General features: G+C 34.6%; 1 protein-coding gene across 5 annotated transcripts in view; it reads right to left on the reverse strand.

Moving 5' to 3' along the window:
* Positions 1 to 17,453, reverse strand: part of CNOT2 (CCR4-NOT transcription complex subunit 2) — a 123,126-nt gene that overhangs the window by 67,630 nt on the left and 38,043 nt on the right. For 2 of the 5 annotated variants that reach the window (XM_059402474.1, XM_059402469.1), the window contains exon 2: positions 4,113 to 4,185. The exons of 1 other annotated variant lie outside the window; for it this stretch is intronic. In XM_059402474.1, the coding sequence (XP_059258457.1) occupies positions 4,113 to 4,185 (73 nt within the window). Of the gene's footprint in view, positions 1 to 4,112; positions 4,256 to 17,453 lie in introns of all 5 variants that reach the window. 2 more of the 5 variants (XM_059402470.1, XM_059402471.1) reach the window with 1 other exon arrangement.

A 17,453-nucleotide genomic window follows, 5' to 3' on the forward strand; every position in this document is an offset into this window, starting at 1 on the left:
AAACACACCTACTGATGCATTTGTATGTGTTAAAATAACTAGGCAACTTGTTCTTTAAATGCTTTATATTATGCAAAAATACTTGGGTGAATAGTCAGGTACTGAGTTGTTTGGCAATATCTGGGAATTTGTTCTGGGTGGGCTAGAAATTCATTATTTTTCTTCCTATATGAAAAAACAAAATATATAGTACCACTTTTCCCCAAATCACCACACAACACACAAAGAAAAGGTACACCTGTATATACTGAAACACACACATATAATAAAATTATAAAAATAAAAAGAATGAAACACAAAATTCAAGCTAGTGGTTACTTCTGGGATGGAGGCAGGGGAAGAAGGATGGCACATAGAAACTTCCCCATTAAGTACAACATGCAAGCTGCAGAAAAATGTCTATTTGTTAAAAACAAAGACAACAAATTACATTTGCCCCTATACAGTCACTAGAAAAGATCTGAAAAGATACACAAATAAAGAATTAATGTAAACTTTCACATTCTATTTCCATTATTCTTCAAAGCTTTTGCAATGCACCTCTATAACTTCTGTGATTAACAAAATTAATAAAAAGGAAATAAAGTATTTAACTGCAGGGGTAGGTAGGAGGAAATGGCAATACAAATCACTGTCACAGTCATGTAACATGTTATATTCCACAAAGTTATAAATCAGCAACTGGGATGCATTAGATCCACACAGATATCACTGAACTAACCAACATGACATGATCAATGACCTCATATTATAAAAAGTTCCATTTGGAATAATATCTAAAAATTTTTGTAATATTAGTAATATGTTACCTAGCATATGCTACACTTTCTTTCTTTCACTTATTTCCTTGTTTTAATTTTACTGAAACAATGTGCATTAAACCCCTGTTATTTACCCAAAATCATGGTAGGTATTAATAGGCAGTATCAAAATTAAAAAAAAAAAAAGTGGCTCCAGTTTTCAAGAAGCTTATAACATACAGTAACACTGCAATGACAGAAAAGTTCTACATCTGCACTGTCTGACATGGTAGCCATTATCAGCAGGCAGCTGTTAAGCATCTGAAATGTGGCTAATGCAACTGAAAAACTAAATTTTTAAATTTTAATTTAAATGAATTTAAATTTAAATATTCACTATGGCTAGTGCATATAGTATTAGACAGCACAGGCCTACAGGAAGACAAGGACAAATAAACAGAACTACAATCTATTACGGTCAGCACTAAACTAGAAGTATTACAAAGGCTATGAGAGCAAGGAAAAGGAGCACTGAGCTCGTCAAAAAAGGGTTTCTGGGATTAATAACACCTAATTCTTGAATCATGTAAACAAAGGTGAAGCATTACATGAAGAGGAACTAAAACGAATAAAGGCTTAAAGCTATAAAAGTGTATGGGAGGTAGATTAAAATCAGCTTTATATTCCTAATTGAAAAAAATTCATAGTAGGGAGTAAGAAGAGAGACTGGAATGGTGAAAGCATGTTGGGATCAAAATGTAGAAACACTGTATAATGTTTAGGAGCTTGATTTTATTATATAAGAGAGGAAAAGCCATTGATGAGTTAAGATTAGTAATTAACATAATTAACATGGCTAGATTTGTACATACTTATAGCTGAAGTAAATTAGTATAAATTAAAGGAAGATAAGAAAATACTAGCAAAAAGCATTCAATGGAAAAAGCTTAACAATCCTTCCAAAAAAGAATGAGCTATGAATCATTTAAATAATTAAATTCTCATCTGACCTAATACAGCAGTCTAAACAAATACTTGTTCTGAGTTCAAATAAAACTCAACTACTCTATACGAACTCCAAAAACTTAACTGGGCCTAAAATTACAGAAAGAAATGCAACAAAATAATTACCAGTATAAAAATCAATACTTCAACCAACACCCATGTGAAAGTCGTAGGTTTTAGCACAAACGTGATGGAATGCATATTCTTAAACTAAGTTCCTAAGGCTTCAATCAGGTCTATAAAGAAATGAGAATTAGAAAAATATTATTCTTCTTGTTAACTTCTGGAATATTAGCGTATAATTATCAGGCTCCTTAAATATCACTATACGGCATCAAGTATCCTTCAAAAACAGAAGCCCTCAAGGATAAATTTAGTGCAAACATCAGTACGAAAAAATCCTACTTTACCCATGAAAAACAACAAATTCCTCAAAATGGAATTTTTAAAAATCCAAATCCTTCCATCTCAGCATATACAAACTTTCAGTGTTACCTATAAAAATACAAGCTATTTAATATTCCTTTGAATTTCCCATATGCTTTTAATATATGCATCATGATCAGATGGGAAATTATATTTCTATAAATGTACTTTGCAGGAGATGCTTCAAAAATAAAATAATTTTACAGAATAAATTTAAATAATTGTTTCCAAGGGTATTTCAACATGCATTAAGTGTCACTAAGTAACAATAGAAGAAAAAAGGGGAAAATATTTTCAGCCAGAAAAACACTAACCAAGAATTCTTTCAGGTAAGTTAAGGAACCTGGATTAGTTATAAATAATGTAACTTGAACAACAGATTATTTTTAGAGTAGAATGAGCAGGAATTAGGAAATCTCCTCATGTATAAAACATAATTTCATTTTATTCCTTTCTTAAATGTAAATTTTGAATTCTGTATTAAAATGATTCTATGAAGTAAATTAACAACATTGTGTAGTCAATACAAAAAGTTCTATACTTACACTTTACAAACTTGATTATGAGCACCAAAAAGCTACATAGCCTAGAATCACAATATTCTTAAAATAATTTAGCAAAACCTATCAAAAGATGCAACAGCCCAAGTAGTATGACCAATTAAAACCTTATGAGTCAAGGTAGTTGGAAGTGGTTGTGAGGAAGGAGCTATAGCAAGTACGAAAATTAGCAAAGGCCGTGTTAGTCAAGTCTATGAGAACTCTGAGTAGGAAAGGTTACAGGGAGGAACTGATTTTGCATTGCCACAGCTATGGCTTATTAAAATCGTAACATTCTGGCAAGAAACTTCAGACAAGAAGTTAAGTGAAAGGAAGAATAATTTGACACTATTTTTATTAGGCACAGTGCTCAAAGACTCTTTGCTATTAACACCATGAAGACCCATTCACAACTTTTTCCACTATCTACCTTTCCTATCTGAGGGAAAAAAAGATTAACTGGGCTTAAATAAATAATTAGCAGATAAATGGTTAGTGAATCAAAGCTGTTACCACACTAGTTGCTTTCAACAGTCTAGAGGGAATGAAAGTGGTAGGTTAAAGGGTCTGAGGGACACTTGAGTATGTTATCAGTGCAGAAAGCCTAAAGCTTATTCATACTTGAGTGGTGAACTATTCTCTATTGTGAATTGCTGCATAATTTGGTAATAAGTTATTATCAAATTTTAAAAAGGAGATTTTCTTTGAAAATATTAAATTGAAAAAATGTTTTTTAAATCACTACTTCATACCACTATCTTTCACCTTCTTTTAAAATCTAAGAAAGAAAAGGGAGTATTATACTTCAACCATCCTTTCAGCATCCTTAAATGCTACATAGGGAATGGATATTATTAACCAACTTAATAAATGACAAAACAAGAATCCAGCATTGTAAGGATAGCAAGCTAATGAGAAATTCAATAGAATTTGGGTCTCTGAGCACCCCGGGATTTGCATTTCTTTTATACTCTAACCAATTTTATCTACATTTCTGTGATGCTCTATTACTCTGCATATAGCCTAAGAATTCAGGTTTAGTCTTCCAGGAATAACACATATGAAAGTAATCAGCACTTTATTTTACAGAATACTACCTTGAAACCCAGCCATGGAGTCATAAATTGTGTATCAGATAATCTAAGTTTTGACATATACATGAAGCACCAGAAAAATGTTTTGATATTAAAAGAATATACATTTATCATAGCATTGTTTATTTTGAAAAATGTCCCCACCTATTTCTACTGCCAAAGCCAACACATGTATTTTAAATTATAAACCAAATTTTTCAAACTGAAGTGCATCTAATCTGCTGGTGTCAATTAAATATAATACATTAAACAGTTCAATGCACCTATATGAACAACAGAGAAAAAAGGAAAAAAAAAACTGATCTTACCTGGTAGTTTCTTTTCTCAGATAATGTATGTCCATCAGTCCTCACCATAGAGTCGTGTCCTTTCCTCACAGTACTGGAGGCAATCAAACAGAACTGTCACTCAAGGGTCGTGTCACAGGAAGGACCGCCCACCAGTTCTCCCTCTAGAGTGGAATTATCCAAAAGCCGTCAAAATTACTAACATGTATATATATATGAACAGTAGCAAAAATATCCAATATGATACACAGAAAACAAAAACTACTTTTTTAAAAATAATACAACTCATCTTCCTCTTAACCACCTAGGGAGGGCTAGAGTGGGCAGATACTTTGAGAATTTACTAAATATAAAGAACTCTTCCCTCCCACTTCTACTCTCACCCATTAAAACTGTCCACCAGACCTCACACACAAGGAAGACACATAAAAAGTAGACAAAAAAATCAGCCCTCAGCTGACATATTTTTAAATATTCTCCTCTTAGTCTCAGAAATAACCAATTAATTCAGATTCAGTCATATAATTTCAAATCATTCTCCTCCAAGTACTTGTTTAATACAGCTGTTATTCTTTCAGTTTATGAGGTTTATTCCTATGCCATAAGACTAGAATAAATCATATATTCCCAGGATGATTAGTAGATATGAACTTAATTCAATTTTCTATTAAACTGAATTATAATAGAACTTTATTTTATGTTATATATAAATGTATTTTATAAAAATACAATTTTCTATTAAAATTTACTCCTAGGAAGAGGAGCAACACATGTCAACTTTCTGGATGCCTTTGTCCTTCAATCCACCAATTTTGTACATGCTCTAATAGAATTTATTTTTTCACATTAAAGCAGAAAAATAATGGAGCTCATTTCTTAACCTGGACAGATAAATAATTCCAAAATGATGAAGCACTGTACACCTCAGTTACCAAAATAAATAAACAAACCACTGAAGTAGAGGTGATAGTCCCTAGAGATGCTAGTTGAAAAATACAGATTTAAAACAAAAGATCAAAAATTCAAAAGTGGTATCTACAAAGAATTTGTAAATATATCTTATCAAGACCAATGTCCCTCATCTAAGTTTTAGTAAAATGTTTACCCTATGGAAGTAGTAAGTATACCTATTAAAATAATATAATAATAGTCACTAATCACTAGAAATTATATTCACATTTAGAGCAATTATTTAACAACATATGAAATTTACTTTGGGAGAAGATAATAAAAACCTCTAATTTAAATTCATAGTAAGTATGAATCAACTGGATTAAAACCAACCAACCAACACACACACACACACACACACACACACACACACACGGATTACCTCTAAAAAGTAATCTAATAAGAGAAAACATTTCCAAGGAAAATAAATCACTGAAAATTAGTATGATTACATTTAAGTTTTTTAAAAAGTCCACATAATGAAAGCCTATACTGAAAACTGATATTCCATCTCTGGTTTTATATTTGATCACAAGCACAAAGTTAGTGAGTGTTATATTTTTACTTAATTTTAACCATCTTACATTGCATGCTTGGCTGAAATACTTTAATATGCCTGGCTCAAGGCCAAAAATGCTAATTGCTCATTACCAATGTATATGTACTACTGATATTAAGTATGTCTCCTCAAAAATAACAGAGAAAGACTTTTTAAACCATAAGTATATTTACCGCCATAAATGTAAACTTTATCATCTCAAGGAATTAGGTTATTCATAAAATAAAATTATCAAGTGAATTGATGTCCAAGAATAATTAAGTGACACACATTTAGCTCCAACTTAAATTTTCATGACTGTTACAAAATGAGAGCAAAACTATTTTATTATGCATCCCATGAAAAAACATTAACCCCATTTTAATGTTAGTGCTTTATAAAAGTAGTAATTTAAAGCACTACTTGCCTTAACTATTAATCTTATCATGGCAACTCTGAATTCAATGGATAATAATATAAAGCTTCAGTTTTTTCTCACAGGCTAAATATGTTTCCCTTGTTAAATTAGTTATGTTTATATCAAAGTACATGCATAACATCACATTATGCATTTCATCAAAAGATGTTAGAAATCTAGTATCAGGCAAGACAATTTGAATGTAATTTAATGTATTTTAGCATAACCTAACTAAACAGGTTATAAAAAGACAACTAGGACTTTATATGCTAAATAAGACTTTAACTAAAAATAAAGGTTATTATTTAATCTGTAAACTTACCAGCTAAAAGAAAAGTATTAATTTTGGAACACTATGAATTTTAGTACAAAGGAAAAACTTGTTTTTGTTCATTTCTTTTGTTTCTTCCTCTTGGGATAACTTCAAGTATTTCATGGCTTTGGGTTTCAGTCAACAGCCACTTAATGCTCTAAGGACTATATGAATCAATATTCTATACTGATCAATAACTAAGACTCATCTCCTTTTGATAAAGGGAAAAAGGAATGGAGGCACTCTATTTTCTTTTAGGTAACCATAAAGAGCTAACATTTGTCACCATTATCTTGTATTAAATAAAAATCTTCAGTAATAGATTGCATTGATACTGGGAATGAAAGAATGCATAATATATTAAAAAGAAAGTAACTGTACATGTTAAGAGTATGTGAAAAGGAGCAAGTATGAGAAAACATGCCCTCTAACTGCCTACATTCACTGAAGTTTATAAACTGGTTTTCCTACAAAGTCATGAATACTCAAAAGTAAGAAAAGACAAGTATTTATAAAACTACAGTGAAATTTCCTATAAGGCAGGAGGCCTTCCAAGATGGAAAAACAGAGACTGTATTTATCCTCCTGCCTTAAATAACTAGAAGATTAAATAAAATATATAAAATAATGATTTTCAGACAACAGACATCATCTCAGGATGTGTCCTGAGACAGAACAGAAAAAAGAACAACCAAACTAATGAAGCTCTACTGCTTGTAGAAGTATGCAGCTAAAACAGGGAGGGGGAAGGCAGAACCCAATCAAAGCCTAATGGTTTCAGTGAGTTAAAGGAAAAGAACCCAGACCTAGGAGAGACACCAAGACAGCTAGAATTTGCAGCGCAAATGATGAGAAGGAAGCTGCAGAGAAAGAGTTTCAAAGATCTGAAGACAACCAGATTGCCCTCAAGGTTTTAGATGAGTACTTATCTGTGTACGCATGTGAAAAAACTATTGAATCTGGAGAAAAAGCCTCTGAAAAGTAATCAGACCAATCCTCAGAACTCAAGTTTCCATCATCTGGAGTAGGGCAGTTTTAACACATGAAATACTGAATAGAGTTCAGAAGCTAATACATGCATGAACAATGAAACTGAGTAAGCTTTAGACTAAGGATATTCTGGAGCAGCAGTAACAAAGATAAAACAAGCCTCAAAAGGATAAAGCTACTTCACTTTTTTTTTTTTAAAGATTTTATTTATTTATTTATTAGAGATAGAATGAGAGTGCACATGCCAGAGAGCAAGCAAGAGTGAGTGAGCAGAAGTTGTGGGGGTTGGGGGGTAGGCGTAGAGGGAGAAGCAGACTCCTGCTGAGCAAGGATCCTGATGTGGAGCTCAATGCCACCACCCTGGGATCATGACCTAAGCTGAAGGCAGAAGCTTAACTGACTGAGCCACCCAGGTGCCCCAGATGAAGCTACTTCTAAGTGCCATAACTGTAATCCAAAACAAAACCCAACAATATTAAAAACAATACAACACACTCCCACAATTAAATAATATAAAATTAAATGTCTGGCATCCAATAAGAAATTACCAGTCATGTATAGAAACAGGAAATTCACCCCAAACAAGGTCAATTATAATAAGGAGAAAGACCAGCAATGATACAGGTGATAGACTTAGTAGACAAGCAGATTAAAACAGATACTATAAATATATTCCATGCATTCAAGAAGATAAAGAAAACTATGAATATGGTAAGAGAAATGCAAGGTCATGGAAAAGACCTAAGTTAGCAACACAGGAATTTATGGTGACAGAAAAGTTCTGTATCATGCTTGTGGTGGTGGTTGTAATAGGATTCTACATGTTTGATAAAATACCACCAGAATGATAAAGACATACAAAAAAAGAGGGATCTTGTGAAAACTATACTGTGTCAATTTCTGATTTCAATAATGCACTATAGTTATGGAAGACATCACTGGAGGAAGATGGGTGACAGGCATACGGGGCTTCTCTGTGCTATGTTTGCATCTTCTTATGAGTTTATAATTATTTGAAAGTTAAAAAGATTTTTAAAAGGCTCAAACTGATCTTCTAGAAATAAAAATTCAGTATCTATAACTAAACATGCATTGGGTAAGATTAGCAGTCTTTTCTAAACTTTAAAGAAATGTTTAATGAACTGAAGACACAACTAGCAATCAAAACATATATAAATATATATATAAAATATAAAGATATATATAAAATACATATTATATATATATATATATCTGGGGTATCTTGGTGGCTCAGTCACTATAAGCATCTGCCTTTGTCTTGCATTGTGATCCCAGGGTTCTGGGGTCAAGCCCCACATCAGGCTCCCTGCTCAGTGGGAAGCCTGCTTCTTCCTCTCCTACCCCCCTGCTTGTATTCCCTCTCTAACTGTCTCTCTCTATCAAATAAATAAATAAAATCTTTAAAAAAGCAAATTTAAAAATCCAAAACTAAAGACAGTGAGAATAAAAGGAACTGTGGGACAATGAAATGTGAGAGAATAACAAGTGAAAAAGAGAACTACTGGGCAATATCAAGCAACTTAACATTAACATAACCAGTGCCTCAGAAAGAGTGAAAGAGTGGGAAGCAAAGAAAACAATGGCATTTTCCCTAAATCTGATGAAAACTATATTCATAGATAAAGAACTTCAACAACCTCTAAAGAGAATGAGAGCAATACCACCCTCATAATTTTAAAGTCAAGTTGCTGAAAAACAGTGAAGGAGAAATCTTAAAAAGCAGACATCAAGAGACAAACTACATACACAGAGAAAAATAACTCAGGAAAGACAGCAAACTTCTCATTAAAAACAATGCAAAGCAGGGGAGAGTGGATCAACATTTTTAAACTACAGAAAGAAAAATATCAACTAAGAATTCTAAATTCAGGGGTGCCTTGGTGGCTCAGTGAGCTAAACGTCTACCTTTGGCTCAGGTCATGATCCCAGAGTCCTGGGATTGCGTCAGGCTCCGTGCACAACTCTGTGCACAGCCCTCCCTCTGCCTCTTCCCCTGGCTTGTGCTCTATCAAATAAAGAAATAAAATCTTAAAAAAAAAAAAAAAATTCCCCGAATCGCTAAGGAAATGTTAAAAAACAAAAATAAAACTGAGGGCATCACGTTACCTGATTTCAAGCTTTACTACAAAGCTGTGATCACCAAGACAGCATGGTACTGGCATAAAAACAGACACACAGACCAGTGGAACAGAGTAGAGAGCCCAGATATGGACCCTCAACTCTATGGGCAAATAATGTTCGACAAAACAGGAAAAAATATACAGTGGAAAAAAGACAGTCTCTTCAATAAATGGTGCTGGGAAAACTGGACAGCTATATGTAGAAGAATGAAACTTGACCATTCTCTTACACCACACACAAAGATAAACTCAAAATGGATAAAAGACCTCAACGTGAAACAGGAATCCTTCAGAATCCTAGAGTGAGAACATAGGCAGTAATTTCTTCGATATCAGCCACAGCAACTTCTTTCAAGATATGTCTCCAAAGGCAAAGGAAACAAAAGCGAAAATATACTTTTGCGACTTCATCAAAATCAAAAGCTTCTGCACAGCAAAGGAAACAGTCAAAAAAACAAAGAGGCAACCCACGGAATGGGAGAAGATATTTGCAAATGACAGTACAGGCAAAAGGTTGATATCCAGGCTCTATAAAGAACTCCTCAAACTCAACACGCACAAAACAGATAATCATATCAAAAAATGGGCAGAAGATATGAACAGAGACTTCTCCAATGAAGACATACAAATGGCGATCAGACACATGAAAAAATGTTCATCATCACTATCCATCAGGGAGATTCAAATTAAAACTACATTGAGATATCACCTTACATCAGTTAGAATGGCCAAAATTAGCAAGACAGGAAACGTGTTGGAGGGGATGTGGAGAAAGGGGAACCCTCTTACACTGTTGGTGGGAATGCAAGTTAGTGCAGGCACTTTGGAGAACAGTGTGGAGATTCCTCAAGAAATTAAAAATAGAGCTTCCCTATGGCTCTGCCATTGCACTACTGGGTATTTACCCCAATGATACAGATGTAGTGAAAAGAAAGGCCATCTGTACCCCAATGTTTATAGCAGCAATGGCCACGGTCGCCAAACTGTGGAAAGAACCAAGATGCCCTTCAATGGACGAATGGATAAGGAAGATGTGGTCCATATACACTATGGAGTATTATGCCTCCATCAGAAAGGATGAATACCCAACTTTTGTAGCAACATGGACGGGACTGGAAGAGATTATGTTGAGTGAAATAAGTCAAGCAGAGAGAGTCAATTATCATATGGTTTCACTTATTTGTGGAGCATAACAAATAGCATGGAGAACAAGGGGAGTTAGAGAGGAGAAGGGAGTTGGGGGAAATTGGAAGGGGAGGTGAACCATGAGAGACTATGGACTCTGAAAAACAATCTGAGGGGTTTGAAGTGGCGGGGGGGGTGGGAGGTTGGGGGAACCAGGTGGTGGGTATTAGAGAGGGCACGGATTGCATGGAGCACTGGGTGTGGTGCAAAAATAATAAATACTGTTATGCTGAAAATAAAAAAATAATAATTTTTTTAAAAGACTCGAAAAAAAATTCTAAATCCAGCTAAAATACATTTCAAAAAATGAAGGCAAATACAGCCACTTTGGAAGAGCGTGGCAATTTCTTATAAAGTTAAACAGACTTACCACACACACACAACCCAGCAACTGTGCCCTTGGGTATTTACCAGAGTGAACTAAAAACAGTTGTTCACTTGAAAACCTGTTCACAAATGTCTGTAACAATGAAGATGTTCTTTCAACAGCTGAAAGAACAAAATGGTGTATCTATACAATGAAATTCCACTCAACAATAAAAAAAATTAGCTATTAATTCATGCAACACAAATTTTCAATGTATTTTGTTAACCAAAAAGGCTGTATATTACTTGTTTCCATTCATATGACATTTTGGAAAGGCAAAACTACAGGGACAGAAAATAAATCAGCGGCTGGCAGCAGACTGGAAAGGGGTGGGAGAAGTGACTGACTACAAAGACACACAGGGGAACTTTTAAAGAAATGAACTATTCCATACAGCACTGAAATGGTAGATAGATAATGCTATGCATGTGTTTAAATCCATAGAACTTCACAACATAAAGAATGAACTTGAATGTGTGCAAATTTTAAAAGTCAACCAGGAGTTAGTAATGTAGACCTCAAAAAAGACTACCAGTATCATAAATGTATGAGTATGCAAAATGCAGTGACCTAAGTAACTTTAGAGAATGATGTTTTGACTGCTCGCTGTTAAGAGAGAAAAAGAAAACTCTACATAAATAGTGTATTCTAGTTGGTAAAGTGATCCATCACAGAGCTATGGGTTAATAACTCTGAAACTGCTATGCATGTCTACTGGAGATAAATATGAAGTAAAATAGACAGTGGTTGGTGGGAACCAGGTTCTCACTATCAGAATTATTAGCAGTGCGTTAGAGTCAGAAACATCTCTATTGGTATCACTCTGTTCTCAATTATAAAACACTTCAAATAAAGTAACTTCAGATCATTACAGAATAGATCATTTCACTAGTATATGTCACTTAAAAGTAATTAAAAGTTGATAAAATGCTAGGTGATTAACAGGTATGTCAAAACTATATTTTAAAACTTAAGTATGGGGGCGCCTGGGTGGCCTCAGTGGGTTGGGCCGCTGCCTTCGGCTCGGGTCATGATCTCAGGGTCCTGGGATCGAGTCCCGCATCGGGTTCTCTGCTCGGCGGGGAGCCTGCTTCTCTCTCTCTCTCTGCCTGCCTCTCCATCTACTTGTGATCTCTCTCTGACAAATAAATAAATAAAATCTTGAAAAAAAAAATAAGTATGATAAAAGGGTTTTTAAAATTTTTTTAACAATGTAAACAAACCTATTTTTAAAAGGCTCCAAATTTTATTGAGTATTTGCAACCAAGTTAAGTAAGTTTTATCTCTAATCCTTTTAAGAAAATGGTCGCAGAATTAAATGTCAGGAATGCACAGTACTCTGTTTAACACATGTTATCACTAATGTCTACTCATGTGCAAAAATTTCTCTCAAAACTCAGGATACTTTTAGAATAAATTATTGAGCACATCAGTATAAATGGAAAAGGTTGAACATTTTACACCTCCCTTTTCTGTGCTGAAAAGCCTTAAAATAGACTTAGTCATGTTATCAGCTTAAAATCTGACAAGAAGCCACTAAGGGGGGAAATATAAACCAAATCTTAAAATGAGAAAAAAAAAGTAGGCTATTCATTCTAGGTGTTTCCCTAAAAAAAAACAAAAAAAAAAAAAAAAAAAAAAAAGCACGTATTATCTAGTATAAATGATAACTGAACCCCAATTTTTCTTTCAGAAAAAAATTTCTCAGAATAAGAAATTAGTGATCATGAGTAAAATTCCTAGAATATACTTGAATAGAGACTGAAAATAGTTATTAGTTTTATTCCCTGTGTTAAATTAAATTTTAGATGTGACATTATCATATAAAAATGTATACCTTGAATGGCACAAGAACCAGAAAATCTGAATTCTAGGATTAGCTTAATCAATTTCTCCTCTCTGACCACAGTTTCCTAAGGAATTCATGAATTGTTTCTACAACATCTATAATCTGGCAGTCTTTACCAACTCAACTTTTAAACTACAGTGTGAATATGGTCAGGTTAAGATGGTCAAACCAGTTGGACAGGCTTTATTATTTTTTTTAAGGGGACATTATAGTCTAAGTTGGCTATTAATTAAAATAGACTACCAGATGGGATCAATTTCACTGGAGTTCAATAAAAGCTGAAGCGCACTCAGCCATTATCTTGAAAATATTAGGGTTTCTCAATTCCAGAACTATGTCAAGAGACTTCTTGTATATAAGGAAGACTGTAGTTATAAAATGTTATGACTTTATTTTCTGAACTAATTTTTGCTTCAATCACATGGATAAATGTTTTTAATATTCTGAGTTGATGACTTATGGTACATACAAGAAACGTGGGCAGATGAAACAGAAATAAGTAAAATTCAAGAATATCAGTTTCATACCAAACTGAGTCTGGGAAAACTGCCACATTAACTAAAAATAGTTTATCTGAATGTTTTAATAATACAGGTTTCATGGGTCTGTGATTATCATGTAAAATGAAAAGTTGTCTATACTTACAAAGAAAAATAAAAGTAAATTGACAGTATTCTCTTGAAATCAATTTATCCTCTGGTTGCCATAATTTCATATTTTGTAATTCAATTTGGTGCATCGTCTATTTTTTGTAGTGGTAGCCTCCCTGAGGCACTACTAAATTTCTATGTAGGTCTCTCACATATATGCCAAGGAGGATTCTAGCCACCAGATACACAGAATTTAGTATGAGTAGAAAAATCAGTAAATCATCTAAAAACACCCAGCATCTCAAGACAGAAATTTTCTACTACCAAGTCTTAAAAGTCCCAAATAAAATGAAAGACAATAAAGACAGTCCCTGAATTTAAATGACAAAAGTTCAACTATTTTTTGAACCACAAGCTTGGGAATCAAAAGCTCCTTCTTTATTTTAGGCTTAAATGAAATTAAAGTCCAAACTTAAACAACCAAGGGCCTTCTAATCTTCCTGCTACCCGAAAACTTACATATGTTTACATAAGTTGTTTAACCTGAGTGATTCAATTTCTTCACAGGAAGATAAGATCTACGCAATCTAGCTCATGACTATGACCAAATAAATTTGTAAACCAGATATATGATACATAAAACTTCACTTAAGTAACTGTTGTTTGAATTAATTCACTAATCGAATGTGTAAATGGTATAAATTATTAGTACTTAGCTAATTTCCTGCCAGCTTAGAGCTAAAGAAAGTATTAAAATTAATGAATGTTTTAGAACCTTTCATTACAATTGGCTAAAAATCCACAAAGATTTCCAAGGATTGAAGTAGCTATTGCCAAAGCAGTCCCTCTAAAATAAGACCAAGTCATATTAGCTTCACAATCTACTGTGGAATGGACAGACTAATTCTATTAATTCAACAGGGGAACCTGCTAAAGTTATAATCTATAATTACAACTCCTTAAAATATATAACAACTCCCCTGTTACTCTGCCTTGTAGAATGGCTGTAAAGTCATTAAGTATAGTTATTTCATATCAGCAATTAAAAATACCACGTGTGAAGGAGAAATCTGAAAACTGCAATTCTACTGTACTAAAAATTTTTTATAGGTAATATATATTTTTTTCATAATTTACAAGCTGTTGATTCTAGTGATAATGTGATTATCAAAACTGCCTAGTTCATATCCACTGCTTAGGCTTACCAAATTATCTCTGAAAAAAAATGTAAGTGACAAAGGGAAATTAAATGGTTTCTTATAAAAAGTAATTAAAAAGTTGCTCTTGAGGAGCACTTGGGTGGCACAGTTGGGGGAGCAGCCAGCTCTTGATTTCAGCTCAGGTTATGATCTCAAGGTCCTGGGTTACAGCCCCATGCTGGGCTTCAGCACGAGTCTCCCTGAGATTCTCCCTCCCTCTGCCCCTCCACCCCTCAGCATGCACATGTGCAGTCTCTCTCTCAAAAAAAATTTTTTTAAAGATTTTTATTTATTTACTTGACAGAGATCACAGGTAGACAGAGAGAAAGGAGGAAGCAGGCTCCCCGCTGAGCAGAGAGCCTGATGTGGGACTCGATCCCAGGACCTTGGGATCATGACCTGAGCCGAAGGCAGAGGTTTTAAGCCACTGAGCCACCCAGGTGCCCCTCAAATGTTTTTTTTAAAAATCTGTTCTTGAAATAAATCTAACAAATTAATTATATATTTTTAACTCTCAAAACTAATTATTTTCCAGTTTTCCTAACAGAGTATTAAATAAAGCTTAAGTAGAAGAGCAGAAAATAATTACAGCTGCCCATTAAAGAAGATAACCTAATAACTGGTGAACACTAACTATATGAACACTTCTTAAACCCCTCAAAGTTTAGTCTTTATACAGAAGAGGCAAACTGTACACAGTTTTTTATGTGATGGGCAAGGCAATGGCCAAAGGCATCCTGAAGAGGCCTGGTACACGACTGTCTAGGGCACTAACAAAGGAAGAGAAATGGGTATATTTAGAGAAGACAGAAACAGGCTCAAGGGGGCACCGGGGTGGCTCAGTAGGTTAAAGCCTCTGCCTTCAGCTCCGGTCATGATCCTAAGGTCCTGGGATCGAGCCCCACATCAGGCTGTCTGCTCAGCAGGGAGCCTGCTTCCTCCTCTCTCTCACTGCCTGCCTCTCAGCCTACTTGTGATCTCTATCTGTCAAATAAATAAATAAAATCTTAAAAAAAAAAAAAAAGAAACAGGCTCAAGGATTTATACTGTTTTTTCATCACCAGATGCAAATAAAATCACCTAGGGAGTTAAAAAAAAGTACTGATGGGGGTGCCTGAGTGGCATAGTGGGTTGGGCCTCTGCCTTCCACTCGGGTCATGGTCCCAGGGTCCTGGGATTGAGCCCCGCGTAGGGCTCTCTGCTCAGCGGGGAGCCTGCTTCCCTGTCTCTCTGCCTGCCTCTCTGTCTACTTGTGATTCCCGTCTGTCAAATAAATAAATGAATAAAGAAAGAAAGAAAGAAAGAAAGAAAGAAAGAAAGAACGAACTGATGTCTCCTCCCTTGCCCCTACTTTCATTACTTGGACAAGAATGGAACCTGGTCATTAAGATGCTTTTTAAAGAACTCCAGATGATTCTCATGTACATCCAAGGCTAAGGCTATCAGGGCTAAGATTGAACAGGAAAGTTTTCATCTCAGCATTAAGTATTAACCAAAAATAAACACTATAAATTAAAGGTAGTTTAAGAGCATTATTCATTTCCTTTGCATGCCAATGTGCCCTTTCCCTGCCTCTTATTCCTACCTCCGAGAAATAATACTAAGCCTTAAACATTAATTTTTAAAATGTTTTAAAAAGATTTCTTCAGTTGAAATACACTCATTAAGTTCAGAAGTGGCTAATACAAGAAATGCAAACATTACAGAAAACTTCTTTGTTAGAAGAAATTTCTAACATAGTATGGGTTTCCTTCACTATCTGGAAGTTTGCAATATGCTACTTCACTTTTATAAAAGACCTATATTAGTATCTGCTTTTGTTAACTGAAAGAAATCCAAAGAGGATTTTCATTTCTAGGAAAAGGTAATTGTTTCTTTGCTTTACGTTGTTTCACTTAGGTTAAGGTTTCACAGGAATGAATGCTCTACTTACAGATAGCAGGGAAACCTCTACTGAGGTTTTATTAATTTTTTATCATTTTATTTATTGAGAGAAAGCACACAAGCCGGGGGGAGGGGCAGAGGAACAAGCTACTCTCCACCCCCACCCCTCCATTGCTGAGCAGGGAGCTGGACTCAGGGCTCCATCCCAAGACCCTGAGATCATGACCTGAACTGAAGTCAGATACTTACCCAACTGAGCCACCCAGATATCTCTGTTCTTACGGAGATTTTCTGGTTTTTGTTTGTTTGTTTTAAATATCTTATTTATTTGACAGAGAGAGAGAGAGGGAGACAGCGAGAACAGGAACACAAGCAGAGGGAGCAGGAGAGGGAAAAGCAGGAGAGGGAAAAGTCAATCCTCAGAATAATTCAGTAAACATTACCATCCCCTTTGTACAGATGAGAAAACAAACTAAGATCAAGAACTAGTAGTGCATTAACTAGAAGTAACAAAACCAGAATCTGAGTTCATACCTACTTGACTTGTATCCAAGTCTTAACCACTACACTTTACTACTTCCCACATATTTTTCATGAAAAAGTTATTTTTTGTTATGAAACCATTTCAAGAATTTCTAGCTATCAAATAATACTTCTCCTCGAAAGTCTCATTCTTCTGCTACAATGAAGAAATCAGCAATGGGGAGAAAAGTAACGGACGTTACTCACTTTGTGTACTCACAGTACACAAAGAAGGTGATCAGGAAGTACCCACAATACTGTTTCAGACAAAACAGCAGAAGCTAAGCAGAGAAAAAAATAGACACTAACAGCTAAACTGTTTTTATTTAATTTTAAAGCTGGCAGATTATTCTGGCCAACCAAGGTCTTGCTGTCTGCTCCAGCCACAGAAATGAATAAATTCAGTGTATGTTAT

Source organism: Mustela nigripes, chromosome 6, assembly GCF_022355385.1.
Source record: "Mustela nigripes isolate SB6536 chromosome 6, MUSNIG.SB6536, whole genome shotgun sequence".
In the NCBI taxonomy this organism is placed as follows: Eukaryota; Metazoa; Chordata; class Mammalia; order Carnivora; family Mustelidae; genus Mustela; species Mustela nigripes.